Genomic DNA, 13,961 nt, shown 5'->3' with positions numbered 1-13,961 from the left:
ACAAGTCAATCCTCCACCTCCCTGCCTCAGTTTCCTCATCTGTAAAATCAGGAGGGCAGTGTGTTCCTTACGTTCCTTTCCAGGTCTGATATGCTCTGACTCCAGGACTGACAGGAGTGTAGAAATTCAGACCTCTAACTTCGGGGCCAGAGAGATTCACATTGGAATCTTTTATCTGCCCCCTCCGACCTGTGTGAACTTGGGCAAATCACTTACTCCTCTGAGCCTCAGTTTCCCCATCTGTAAATAGGGCTAATAGGGATGAAATAGGACAGCCTAAAGCTCTTGGAGAGATTCAACAATATGGTGCATTTAAAACAGCACGGGGCTGAACACATGGTAGGCAGTTAACAAATGGTTGTGATTACTATTACTTGACTATGTGCAAGTCGCTTCTTTCCTGACTTGGCCTTTCTCCCCAGAAGCACTCCCTGACCGGTCCCCTACCCACCCAGGTGCACACGCCCACTTTCCACCGCCACTGTGTTCCCAGGGGCCGGGGCCTGTGGCCACCTGTGAAAGTGGAGTACGCCCCACTGTTGATGATGGGGATTTGCTGGGCACGGGGCAGGGGGTGGGCAGTGCCCTGAGCACCGCTGACCTTCCCACCCCAACAGAGGTCTAGCCTCTTTTCCTGCCTCTCATGTCTTCATTCTCTCCCCTTCTTGGTATGATTCGCTCTCGGATTCACTCGTTAATATTTTCTCATAGCTCGTGCCTTCTCAGCCTCCCTGCCTCCCTCCTACCTACCTTCCTCTCTCCTGGTCTTAATCTCTCCACATCTCTTGGTCTTCCCTCACCTCCATTTTTCTCTTTCTCTCTCTTTCTTTCTTTTAAAGAAAGAAAGGCTGAAGGCTTGCACAGTCCAGACTCTGTGATTTTTCTCATTCAATCCCTCTCAATCCCAAGGAGTTGACTCTCTGTCCACTATACAGATGACAGACTGATGCATACAGAGATGGTGACTTGCCCAAGGTCTCTCACCATGGTAACTGGAGGGCCTGGGATGGCAGCGTGTTCCAGTCCTGGGGTTGTACCCCTGGGCGGGACAGCCTCTTGCCCCACCTGTCCTGTCTCCCTTCCTACCTCCCCCGGCATGGACCCCCAAAAAAGGAGGTACTGTTTTTCTTTGCCTCTTGACCTCTAGTTCCAGGCTGCAGCCTGGTTCCCCAAGAGCTGGCAGTGTGAACTGGGTGGTAGACACAGTGGGACTCTGTCAGTGGGGGACCCAGGAAGGGCTGAGTTTGGTTCTTGCAGAGGAGTGTAGCCCAGTCGGGGCTCTGATCCAGCCCCCCGCCCCCAGGAGCTGCTCAGCCGTGAGCTGTGAGCAGTCCAGACACTGGGAGCCGTCCCTGAGGGGGTGGAAGAGGCATCTGCTGCTCCGAGAGACAGAGCCAAGGTGTCGGCAGGCGGGGACACCAGCTATGCAGGTGCCACTATCAGCTGTGCTCTCGGCTCAGCCTGCTCTCTGGCAAGTGTAAAGCAAGGGGGATTTCAGTGTCGGCGGAAAAGGGATGTCTTTCAAGAAGTTGCATTTTAAAAGGGATGTGAAGAGGGCCAGGAAGGCAGAGTGAAATCGTCTGACAGCTGGGAATTAGGTTCTATTAGCGAAGCCTACACGGTTTGAGGCTTTTTTCCTGGAGAAGCGACTGCCTTCCCAGGCCGTGAGGGGTTGGCTTAAAGGGGGCTACTGGACCACCAAACCCCACTGAGCAGGGAGAAGTAGGGCAGAGACTAGGAATAACCATATAATCGCCCATGAGACAGGCAATGGCCTGTCTGTTTCTTTGCCTGTAAAAGGTGAATTAGACAAAATCAGAAGTTTCCAGACAGTGCTTGGCATCCGGGAGATAGAACATTCTGTTTCTCGGGCTTTACCCCAGAGATTCGGGCTCCGTTGGCTTGAGGGGAAAACTCAGGAGTGTCTCTGCCTTTAATGCTCTCCAGGTGATTCTGAAGGGTCACCAGAATTGAGGGTAACTGAACAATCCCGGTGGTTCTCAACTGGGGGCAATTTTGTCCCCCACGGGACATGTGGCAATGTCTGGAGACATTTTTGGTTGCCACAACTGGACGAGTGCTGCTAGCATTTAGTGGCTAGAGGCCAGGGATGTTGCTCTACATGCTCAAATGCACAGGACAGCCCCCACTGCAAAGAATTACCTGACCCCAAATGTCAACGGTGCTGAGATTGGGAAACTCCGGGCTGGAGGGTTTTGCATCTCCTTCCCAGCTCTGAAAACACTCACCTGCCAATCCATCATGGAAGTTTGGGAGGGGAAGAAAGATAAGGAGGAGGAAGGGAGCCCTAGAAAGAATGGGAAGACCAGAGGGAGGAGCCTTCAAGACAGGAAGAGACCTGGCTCTCACTCTGTCTAGCAGACGCCCTGTGGGACCTTGGACCGGTCATTTGCCCACCTCCTGACCTCAGTCTGCAGGCAGCAGACTGGCAGGAGTGACCTCTCCCAGCCAGCTGGGCAGATGGGAGGTCCTTCCCCTCGCTGCCGTCCTGGTGCTGCCTGGTCAGCTCCTCCAGGCCTCCCGCTGGGGGTTGTGCACGGGAGATGCAAGGACAAAGCAGGAAGGCGCCTGCTGCCTGCGGATGCCGCCAATGTGGGGAGCAAGCAGTGCAGGGAGGGCATGCACGGCAGCCTTTTCCTCAGGGCAGGTGAGCTGGGCTCACCCATCCTAGACTCTGGAGTGGCCTGTCCCCAGGGCCAGCACCTCGGAGGCGGGAGGCACAGCTGGGTCCTGGAGCACTGGAGAAGTCGGGCTCCTTTATCTTGGGTGAGCCCGGAGACAAGGGCTCAAACCAACGTGGGGCTGAGTCCTGTGAGCTTTGGGGTGAGCGCACCAAAGAGGAAGAGCTCCGCTTGCCTTGCTACAGCCCTGCAGCCCACTGAAGGTCACGAGTCTTCCCTTGTCCCCAGCGACAAGCTGCAGGTTGGTGAATGAGAACGCGGAGGGGGAAAGGGCCCACCCAGAGCTGCCAGGGAGAAGGGGTCTGAGTAAACCAAAGGTTTCTGCCCTCCTGGCCACGCGTTCTTCCTGCTCCAGTCAACACGGCCCCCGCGTCCAGAAAGAGCTGGCATACAGGTGCAGAGCATGGCAGGCAGCCAGACTCCCGTGGACAGTGAACCAGAGATTCCGGGCCATGAGTTCTGGCCCCAAAAGAAGGCCTTAGACCAGTGCTACTCAAACGGTGGTTGGGACTGGTGCCGGGCTGCCAACTGTGTGTTACTGAGAATAAGCATTGGAAACTTGGACATGAATTTGTTCTTGCCGTGACATCCACGCATGTTGTCAATAGACTCGTCTGGTTGAGCAGAGTCTAGAGCAATTCAGATGTCGTCCAGCTCTCCAGGGGAGGCGTGTGGTGCAGGCTGCACAGTTGTCATGTGCAATAGGACCAAGGGCCAGTCTGCCACGGGCTGGAAAACCCACGTGGTCCTTCCCTACAGGTGGTTTGAGAAGCTCTGCTTCAGCTAGAGGAGAGAACGAGGTGGCTGGCTTATCAGGGAGGGCGCAGTGGAGGAGGAGGGTCTTGAGTGGTGGTTGGGCTCAGCGTCAAGGGGAGATACAGCAGAGGCAGGGGGAGGGACCTCTCCAGTGCAGCAGGTCCTACTCATTGAGCTTCAGTGGGGCAGGACCCCCGCCACACAGGCATTTCCTCCTTTATTCTCCATCACAGTCCAGGGGAGGACCAAGCCCAGAGAGGTTGTGTGACTTGCCCAAGGACACCCAGCCAGGAAGTGGCAGAGCTGGCTCCAACCCCAGGCATCCTGCCTCCTCTGCTTCAGGGACAGTGCTCCTTCCTCAGGGGTGCTCTGCTTCTCAGGAGTGCACACGTGCCCTGACACTTCATGGGCCCCATGTTTCACAGCCTGGCAGCAGGATTCACAGTGAGGCCATTGGGGCCAGCGATCTGGAGAGAAAGACACCAAAGGCTGCCCCACCCCGGCCCATAGGGAGCTGGAGGGTAGGGATGTGGATTGAGACAGGATCCCACGGAGGGAGCCAAGAATGGCCCACTCTGGTCCACTGGTGTCTCTGCCCACTTCTACCTTGCCTGGCTACTCCTGCCTCGTAACCGCAGAACAAGGGCAGCAGCAGGGAGGGAGCCCCAGGCTGCCACCAAACCCCCTCTCCAGCCCCTGCTTGGGGACCAATGTGTCCTGGAGCTGCTCTCTGAAGACCCCAGGTTCCGAGAAGGTTCTTACACCTTTGTCCTCAGCCCAGCCCCAAACCTCCCGCTGATGACGCCTCCCACCAGCCCTCCCAGAACCCTCATGAAGCAAAATGCTGCCCCTGCTTTTAGAGGTGGACCAACACCCGCGGTGCCGTGGGGACCGCATGGAGCACGGTGCCGGACCAGAAACACTGAATGTCACTAAGCGGGTCCGGGAGCAGCACTCGATATGCTGTTGAGTCCTAAATCCACAGGCAGAGGCAGAGGACTCTCTGTCTAGCTTGTCATTTCCGTGTCTCCTGTCGCCATAGCACCTCCACAAGCACAGACAGACGTTCAGCAGGGAGCAGGAGTGGGGGGATGCCCTCCATTGAATTCAGCGTCTACTGTTCGGGGAGCACTGGACCAGATACTGGGGGCACAGTCTTCTGTTTTTGTTTTTAAGAGGCTCCTCCTGGCCCAGGCAGAGCTCAGACTCTATGGTGGGAACGAGGGCTTGGGTTAGATGTGAGGGACCACAGGATGTTTTGAGCATCAGAGAGCTCAAAACACACCAAAGAGCTGGAGGGCCCGGTGTGGTTGAGAGCCCAGGCTCCACCACGAGCTAGCGGCTCACACAACAGGAAGGAGATGCAGAGAAAGCAAAGGAACAACCAGTGAGAGATGGACTTAGACTGGAGGGCTTCCTGGAGGAGGGGATAGGGATGGTTCAGGAAGACTGTGGTGGACATGACAGATAAGATTAATACAGAGAGACTGGGGGGCAGAAGCCCCAGAAGGAGGAACAACACAGCCAAAGGCAGGGCAGCCAACAGTAATGAATATTCTGGGTGTTGGGGTAGGAAGGAGGACAGTGGGACTGAGGCAGAGGGCCAGAGGTGAGGATCGACAGATTCAGGGGCGTCTGATTCTTTCACTTCTGGAGGGACAGGAGGACTCAGTGGGGTCAGGCACACGGGCCCTGGCATGGAGGCAGCTCAGTAACTGGTGCATCTGGCCAAGAGAAGCTGGGTGACATGGCGGGGAAGGGCAGGAGGAGCGGGAAGAGGAAGGGGCTCAGACCAAGCCCAGGACGCAGGCCTCCCTCCGAGGAGCAGCTTCTCAGCCTCCCAGCCTCCCAGCCAGGCACGTGTGGCCAGGGGAGTGGCCGTGGAGGCTGTTCAACCTGCCTCCACTCCCACTGCTGACCCCACGGCCCCGGGTGCCCAGCTGCTCCTCTGAGTCGGTCCTGGAGCCCTGGCTGGAGCTGGCGGGGGCTGCCCACCTGCCTCGCCGGTTTGGCTGTGCTTAGAGAAGAAGGAGGAGGTGCTGGCCATACAGTCACCTCGAAGGGGGTGCAGGCGGGGGGACGCGATTACAAATGCTGCAAAAGTGGCTCACTCCCCGAGGGTCCCAACGTGTGTGTGTGTGCGCGCGCGTGTGTGTGTGTGTGTGCGTGTGTGTAAGAGACAGACGGCACACTTGGGGCCAGTTAGGACCACAAAGGCAACAGGCTCTGTTTGTTCTGAACTCGGTGGGGGGAACCAGCCCTGGGGAGGGTGTGGGATGGGGCGGCTCCTCCCTGCCGACATGCCCCGGCAGCCTGCACACAGCGTGTCTCAGAGCATCCCTGCTCCCTGGGGCTCTTCTGACAGCAGAGGAAGCTCCAGGCAGCAGGTTAGGGATGGGGGTGGGGAATTCTCGTCAAGAAACGGAGGAGGGGGTTTCCAAGAATTGCCATCTCTGGCCTCAGAACCAGGGGCACCTACTCTCTTGGGTGCCAGGGGGAAAGTACAAAGCAAGAACAACCAAAGAAGACACGCAGGTCTTTTTTCTTTTCATCACCCCTCTCCCTCCCTCCCTCCCTCTGTCCCTCCTCTTCCCTCTTTCCTCCAGGCCTTTCTATCCTGATCTCTCTCATGCCAACCTCAGCCAGTGGTCTCCATCTCTGCTCCACCTTTCATTTCTTTCTCTCTCTCACTGGCTGTCTGTCGGCATGCCCACATCTTACATAATAATAAAATCATCCACCCTGAGCAGCGCATGGACACTCAGCTGGGCCTTTGCTTCCGACCGTGGGTCAGGGCCCCCAGTTCCGGGGGGCCTGGACCTGTGAGGACTGAGCCTTAGAGAGCCTGGGGCTTTCCCTCGACCCTTCCCCAGGGTAGCCAAACCCCTCCAGGAGCTGGTTTCCTCTTCGGCCTGCACAGCCCAGACCCTCATCTCTGGGCCTACCCTCGTCCCCCCATCTGTGCCCACAGGTTTCCCACCCAGCTCTGTCCCCACAGTTCTCCAGGAGCAGCTGGTACTTCTGGAAACCACGGAGCCCCTCATACACCCTGCCAAGGAGGCTGGAAAAACACAGATCAAAGCGGGGAAAATCCTTGCTGTGAACGGAAATGTCACAGACATCTCTCACCCTAGCCCGTCACCCTGGGCAGGCTGCCTTCCAGCTCTCGGGCTCCATGTGCCTGCCAGGGATACTGAGCAGTAGGTAGTCCAGCCCTCCCAAAGGCCCTGACCTCCCAGAGCTTTAAAGGTTCAATTGTCTCCCCCTGTGCTTGCCACGGCCCCACTACCCCTTAAACCTCGCTGGTGGGTGGACTCCAAATTGTAGTGGGTCAGCCTAGAACAAACCCGGCCTCCCCAGTTCTTCAGCCTGGGAAGCAGCTGGACCAGTCTAGCCAGTTTCTGTCCTGGGCTCTGACCTAGGCGCCTTGGCTCACCGCCAGATTGGCTGGAGGTTGGGAATGATCGACAAGTGGAGGGGGGCAGGTGGGTACCCCACAAACCCCACCTGTAAGCACCCCACTGGGGCGCTCCCTGGGGCCCAGCAGGGCCAGGAGTGGGACCATGAAATTGCCTGTGGTTATAGGGCCGAAAGAGCACCCATGAACATCTCCGTCTGTCCTAGAAATGGTTTCACGGCTGCTGGGTGGACTGTTGCGAAAGGACGCATTTGGCTAAAGCACTGAGTCGGCGGTTCTGTGCACACGGGACCCGTCTCCCAGAAATGCATCTCAACACACCGATTTCACAGAAAAGGAAGTATGCGGCCATATTCCCCAAGACTTCCTCTTCCTGTCCTCCCTCCTGCCTTCCAGCCTCTCCATGTTGTTGAAACAGACACCAATCACTCCAAAAAGAAATGGTTAATAATCTGTTGCTTAATAGAACCCAGTTAGTTGTTTTCAAAATAATCGTTTGTACCAGTGAGTTAATCATTTTGTATTATCCTCCCCACAGGCTTTACTTTTATTGTCAACTGTTTTCCCATGTCGGAGATGTTCAGAGGGCCCTTTGTAGGCACCTCTGTCCTCTGACCTTTGAGCTCAGCTGACGGCAAGTGGCACCGCCCCTTCTCCCGGGAATGTGAAGAGGACCCTGGGGCAGGAGGAGATTCTATATTGCCCAGCACCCTCCCTCCACCTCCCACAGCCCCTCACCACGCCTCCTTTTGCTGTTCTTCCCTGGATTAATAAAACTTGGTACGAGGTATTAAATGACTACCAGATCTAATATTTATCAAGCACTCACTATGCGCCAGACACCGTGCGATTGTGCTTAATTTCACACTGACATCTCTTGGAGTTATTATGATTATCACGTAAAGTAGGTACTATTTTCCCCCTTTTAGAGATGAAGAAACAGGTTCAAAGTGATAACCTAACTTGCCCCAAGCTTCACAGCAGAGTCAGGATTCAAGCCCACGTTTGCTTCACCTGATGTTCCCATCCATACAAGAAGATGCTGACTGCCACACTGGGTGGAGTGAGGGATGGCTGGCCAACAGCGACAAGTCCAAAGACAAGCATTTAAAAAGGACTCGATGGGGGCCAGCCTGGTGGCGTAGCGGTTAAGCGCACGCGCTCTGCTGCGGCGGCCCAGGGTTTGGATCCCGGGCGTGCACTGATGCACCGCTTGTCAGGCCATGCTGTGGTGGCGTCCCATATAAAGTGGAGGAAGATGGGCATGGATGTTAGCCCAGGGCCAGTCTTCCTAAGCAAAAAGAGGAGGATTGGCAGATGTTAGCTCACAGCTGATCTTCCTCACAAAAAAATAAAAAAGTAAAAAGGACTCGATGGTGTTACTTCCAAGAGACTCTGCTGACAGGGGCCCCGGGGAATCTAAGTAGTCAGGAGTCATTTGTAACGAACAAAATTCATTCTTCAAATATAAAACTGCAGCTAAAATCATGAACAAATTCATTCTTGGAATATAAAACTGCAGCTAAAATCGCGACTTGGCCTTAGCTCCAAAATAGTCTCACTCTGCCTTTTGTTGATACCATGAGGGGTTAGGGCAGAGTCAGAGGAGGGAGAGCCTGCCACACCCCCCCTTCACTGAGGAGGAAGCAAGGAAGCCCCCAGGTCACCTGCCACCGGCCTGCTCTCCTCCAGATAGGGGCTGGAGCTTCACCAGCCACGGCTCCACTCTCAACGGCTGCATCAGCTGTTTGTTGCTGTCTTTAAAAAAAAAAAACCATAGTGGGCTTAACGGGCAGTTCCAGCCTTTTCTGCGTCAAAGATGGCTTTTCTGCTAGGGTGGCTTTGGCATCTCTCTGCCTTCTCTGTTTTGACATGACATCGACATCTCGTGGGAATGGCAACAGGTCCACTTGACTGTATAAGACTAAACTGGAGGAAGCAACAATAACGCCATCTATTCAGTCGACAAACGTTTGTGAAATGCCTACTATGTGCAACGGATTATTAGGCCCCGTGCTGTGAAGGGTGAAACATACAAAAATACCGAGCGTCCAGCAGCTGCTAGTTGTTTTTCCTGCATTATCTCATTTCCTCTGAAGAGTGGCCGCCTTGCACCTTTTTCTGAAACCAAACTGTGCCAGGTGCTATTCTAGACATTTTCCACGTACTAACTCATCTCATCCTTACCTCAACCTTATGAGTTAGGTATTGCCCCATTTCATAGCTGAGGATGCTGAAACTCAGAGAGGGTACTTAGTACCAAGTTCCCACAGCAGGGAGCGGGCAGGGCTAGGAATGGAATCTGCTGCACCCCTCTCCTCCCACGTGAGGTCATGGCCCTAACGAGTGTTTGGAAAAAGACCTTTCACAGAGACACGAAAGGTAACAGAGAATCTAGTTCAATAGAGAAACTGTGGCTCAGAGAGGGAGGATGACTTACCCAAAGTCACACAGCTGATCAGAGGTACAGGTGGGACCAAAGTCAGGTTTGCCATCTCCTGGCTGATGGTCTTGCCACCCCAATAGTTGCTGAAATGATCAGCCCTGCGCCTAACGCCTTCCTTCTAGGCCACACCATGGCCAGGGCTCAGGCCCATGGGCTTGGCAAGCATTGTGGGCACTTGAGGTGCTGCCAAAGGGCACCTTGGACCCTCCCACGCCTTCTTCTGCGCAGCTGAACCCCGCCGGCTGCTGATGCTCTCCGAGGAGCCAAACGTTAGGGAGGGTGAGAAATGGATTTTCCACTTGAGCTCGTCCTCACTGGCTCTGGGTCAGTGTCCTGCTTTTCCATAAATCTACACCCTCCTTGAGAACTGGCCTCACCCGAGTCATGCCCTCCCCAGGGCTGGTGGGATCGAATCCGAACAGCTTGGCCTGGCTGTCAGCCCCCCCACCTACTTTGCTCCTGGTCTGGCCAGGCCAGTTGTCCTCACTCTGCATGGCAGCCCGTGGCCCCACCCTGGGCTCACTCTTTTGCCCTCCTTATTCCTCCCGCCAATGCTCCCCTCAAAAACCAGGCTCCGTATTATTCGTCAGAGAAACAATTTGGAAATGGCCCAAATGCGCACAGACATAAGGACGGCAAAGCACATCCACTCACAGGGAACTCGCAGATGTCGACAACCTCCCTCCGGAGGCTCCAGAATAACGGGGCAGACGTGGACTGACATGGTGAGTGAGAGGGCGTGCCCCGCGGTCACAGCTGTGCCCGACCTGCGCTTGAGAAAGGCCTGCAGGGATTATTTTAAATGGTAACAATAGCTGTGCGAGGAGGGTAAGGTTGGAATAATCTTCCCATCGTTTCCAAACTTTGTGTAATGCTGCTAGATTGCTTTTATGATAATAACAATAGCAATAAAACTAGCTCCCTCCTCAGAACTCGCTCTCCCTTAATAACCCATGGAGACCTCGCGCCTTCTTCGCCCCTCACGCTCCCAGGAACCCCCCGCCTACACTCTGCTCTCCCTGCCAGGGGCTGCGATTGGTGGGGAGGTGCCCAGAGGCACTCCATCCCTCCTCCCCTGGGGGTAGAGACAGTATTCCACCTGTCTCCTCCTTCACATCCACCAACACTCACACACACATCTCGCTCCCTCATTCACGCACACAACCACCTTCTCATGCACACTCATACACATTTCTCTCACTCACACACACACATTTCTCCCTCATTCACACACAACCACTCTCTCATGCACACTCATACACATTTCTCTCACTCACACACACACATTTCTCTCACACACATCATCTCTCCCTCATTCACACACACAACCACTGTCATGCACACTCATACACATTTCTCTCACACACATTTCTCTCACACACATCATCTCTCCCTCATTCACACACACAGCCACTCTCTCATGCATACTCATACACATTTCTCTCACTCACACACTCACACACATCAACTCTCCCTCATTCACACACACAACCACTTTCTCATGCACACTCACACGCATTTCTCTCACTCGTGCACACACACACTCACACACTCTCCCCCACACACTCTCCTCCAGATCATAATCAGCACAGTGCGAGGCCCACAATAGGGCCCCCTTTCCCAACCCTGGCTGACTTGGTGGGGAGAGAGCTGGATTTTGGATTAACTCTCCTAGATTCATACTTTCATACTGAAAAAACTACCTGAGCTCTTGTCTGGCAGAGGTCTAGGATGAGATTTAAGTGGCTTAGAATATTTTCTGGTAAAAGCTACCAAAACAAAGCCCTAGAGCCACAGTGCCTGGGTTTGAATTCTGGCTCCACCACTCACTGGCTGTGTGATCTTAAACAAGTTACTTAGCCTCTCTGTGCCTCAGTAATAATTCCTACTTCCCAGGGCTGTTATGAGGACTAAATGACTTAATATTTGCAAAGAAGGTAGAACAATGCCCAGCAAGTTGTACATGCTACATAAATAAAATAAAAAGTAATTATTTAACTGAAATCAGTATTCACTGCCCATTCACTCACTGCCTCTCATTCATTCGGTTTTTGTTGAACACCTACTGAGTTCATTAGGCCAGACATGAAGGGCACACGCCTCACTATCTAGTAGGAAACACACACACAACAACAGTAAAAACAGTTTCTTTTCTTTTAGGAAAACGTGATAATTCTAAGCAGAGATTTGCACATGATTCTAAGAAAGGCCAGGGAAAGAACATTTACCTATTACCACGTAAACTCAAAAAAATCACCAAAAACCTACAGTTAAATCCTTTGAATCCATTTAAAAGAATGAATTCGGTCGAACTGATTTGTGTATTTAGATTTAGGTTCTGTACACACAAGCATTTTGGAAAATATTCCCATTCAATGCCATCTACTCAACCTCTCTGGATGTTTTTCTTCCTCCCTCCCTCCCGGATCTCCTTGATCACTCAGAAAATAATCTCCCAGCTCGCCCCCAGGCCTCAGTTAAGGGGTGGGAGAGGGGGTATGGTTCAATCAGACCAGCCCTCAGTCACTTTTAAAAACAGCTTATAAATATTTGGGAGCGGGAGGGAGAGGATGGAGAAAAACCCAGTAACTAGGAACGTCTCTACTGATGAACTGGCAGCGGTTGCATTTTAAAATCTTGATGGTTTAACTCAAACCACTTTGTGAGCTGGTACACGTTTAATGACTGATGGAAAAATGAAATTCAGTCAATCCGCACCCCTCCCCCAAATCCATTCAATCCTTTTGGACGAAACCGCTTTTAAATGCACTGAACCCAGTCAAGCTGGTGTCTGTGTTTGTAACTCAGGCCGTCCACACCGACCCTGCGGAGTCCGGATCCTCCGGCGTGAGCCGCGCGGGGCTCCCCGGCGGCGGCGCCCAGGCCCCCGCACCTCTCCCTCCGGCTGCTGCTTACGTGCCTACACCCAGCAACCGGGGAAGCGCTCGGCACTGGGAAGTGGCTGGCGGCTATCACTAGCGGCGGGCCTGCTGTCGATCCCCAGCCCTTCCCTGGCGCACGCCGCCCGCGGACAGCCCCCCGACGCCCCCGAACTTCAGCCGCAGACGCTGCACGTGCGGTCTGGCGACTTTCCTAAACTCCAGGCGCCGGGATCGCGTCGCCAGACCCGGGGCAGGAGCCGCCGGCGCAGCGCGGGGACCCGCGAGTGCAAAGGCTGGGAGGGGAGCGCTGCGCTCCCGCCGGCCGGCCTCGGCGGAGGAACCGCAACCGCCGCCGATGCACTCTCCTCCCCGGAGACTGCGATATTGATCCAGAGTTCCGAGGCGCGGGGGACATTTATCTCCACGGATTTGAAGCTTTCAGCGGAGGAGAAGGGATAGGAAGGAGCTCCCAGGAGCAGGGCGGGGGCGTGTGGAGTGGGGGAGCTGATGAGAGGGTGCTGGGGCGGGTGAGGAACCCATCTCCAGGGCCTCCTGGCCGGGTCTGCATGGGAGGGGTGGCAGGGAGAACCAAGCGTCGACTCCCAAAGCCTAAAGCGATTCTCGGCACAGAGCTGGTTACCCGGGTGGGCGGACCCCCTCCTCCGCCAACATCCCGGCCGCTTCGCCACAACGATTTCTTTTTTCACCTGAGTTCTCTCCCCACCCACCCAGCACCAGCTCCAAAGGTCCAGGGAGAGGGAGTTGGGCTGCCCCTCAAACCCCGGCCGCCCCCGACCTGTGCGCAGCTCTTCCCACTGACCCCCCATCACAGCCACAGCCCACCCGTGTCCCGCGCCGGCCCGGGGCTGGGGGCGCCCGCGCTTCTCTTACCTTGACGAGCCGGAGCTGCGGGCGCCGTCCCATCCTCGGGCTCGCTCGGTCACCGTCCTGGACGCCTGGGTCTCTCGGACATCCCAGAGGGGCCAGCCGCGGGGGCGGGCTCGGGCGGGGCGGGGATGGGGGGCGGCCTGGCTCCTCTGTCGCTGCCCTGCGCCGAGGCGCCCGGCTCCGCGCTCCCCGGCCCGCAGCCCGGCCCGGCCCGGCGGGCTCTCGCTCTCCCCTTCCCGAGGAAGTCCGGCCGCCGTTTCCTGACTCAGCCCGGCCCGCAGCCGCCTCTCGCCCGCCGGGAGCCCGCCTCGCCCCCGCCGCCTCCCCCTCGGTCCGCGCCGCTCTTCGCCTCGGCTCCCCGCCCCCTCGCCTCGGCGTCCCCTCCCCTCTCTCCCTCTCCCCTCCCTTCCCCTTCGGTCCCTCCTCCGCGCCTCGCCCCTCTGCTGCCTCCGCCACCCCGCCTCCCCGTCCCCTCCCCTTCCCCGGGCCAGCTCCTCGCGCCCTAGCCGCGCTGACCCCCTTTCCCTGCGCCCCGGTTTGCGGCAGTCGGCGGGGCGCACTGGCGGCAGTGGCGGCAGCCGCAGCCCAGGGAGAAACCGGGGATGGGGTTGGGGGGTGGGGGGAGACGCGCGGGAGAGGAGGCAGCCTCTCAGCTCCTGCCGGCTTGAAGTCCGGGCCTGGGGAGTCCAAGGAGTCTGAGGGGACTTGGGGGCCTCTGGCAAATCTATGGGAGCGAGGCTATTGGAGACTGGGGAATAGAGCAGCCCCGGCTGAGGGGAGCCTCCGCGGAAACCAGGTGGAGCTGAGGACTGCGTTTGGGCAGTTCCCGCCCTGCATCCCGCGGGGAGAAGGTCCTCACTGCCCCCGCC

General features: G+C 56.1%; 1 protein-coding gene across 2 annotated transcripts in view; it reads right to left on the bottom strand.

Annotated features, from left to right (window-relative positions):
- The window catches only part of CRHR1 (corticotropin releasing hormone receptor 1), a 47,191-nt gene extending 33,878 nt beyond the window's left edge, over nucleotides 1–13,313 (bottom strand). For both annotated transcript variants that reach the window (XM_058561268.1, XM_058561267.1), the window contains exon 1: nucleotides 13,096–13,313. In XM_058561268.1, coding sequence (XP_058417251.1) covers nucleotides 13,096–13,128 — 33 coding nt within the window. In that variant the 5' untranslated portion in view covers nucleotides 13,129–13,313. The remainder of the gene's footprint in view (nucleotides 1–13,095) is intronic.
- Nucleotides 13,314–13,961: the final 648 nt, after the last annotated feature.

This window comes from Diceros bicornis, chromosome 18 (genome assembly GCF_020826845.1).
Source record: "Diceros bicornis minor isolate mBicDic1 chromosome 18, mDicBic1.mat.cur, whole genome shotgun sequence".
NCBI classification, from domain to species: domain Eukaryota; kingdom Metazoa; phylum Chordata; class Mammalia; order Perissodactyla; family Rhinocerotidae; genus Diceros; species Diceros bicornis.
The sequence above is the reverse complement of the archived record's forward strand: the minus strand, read 5'-3'. Positions and strand labels throughout refer to the sequence as shown.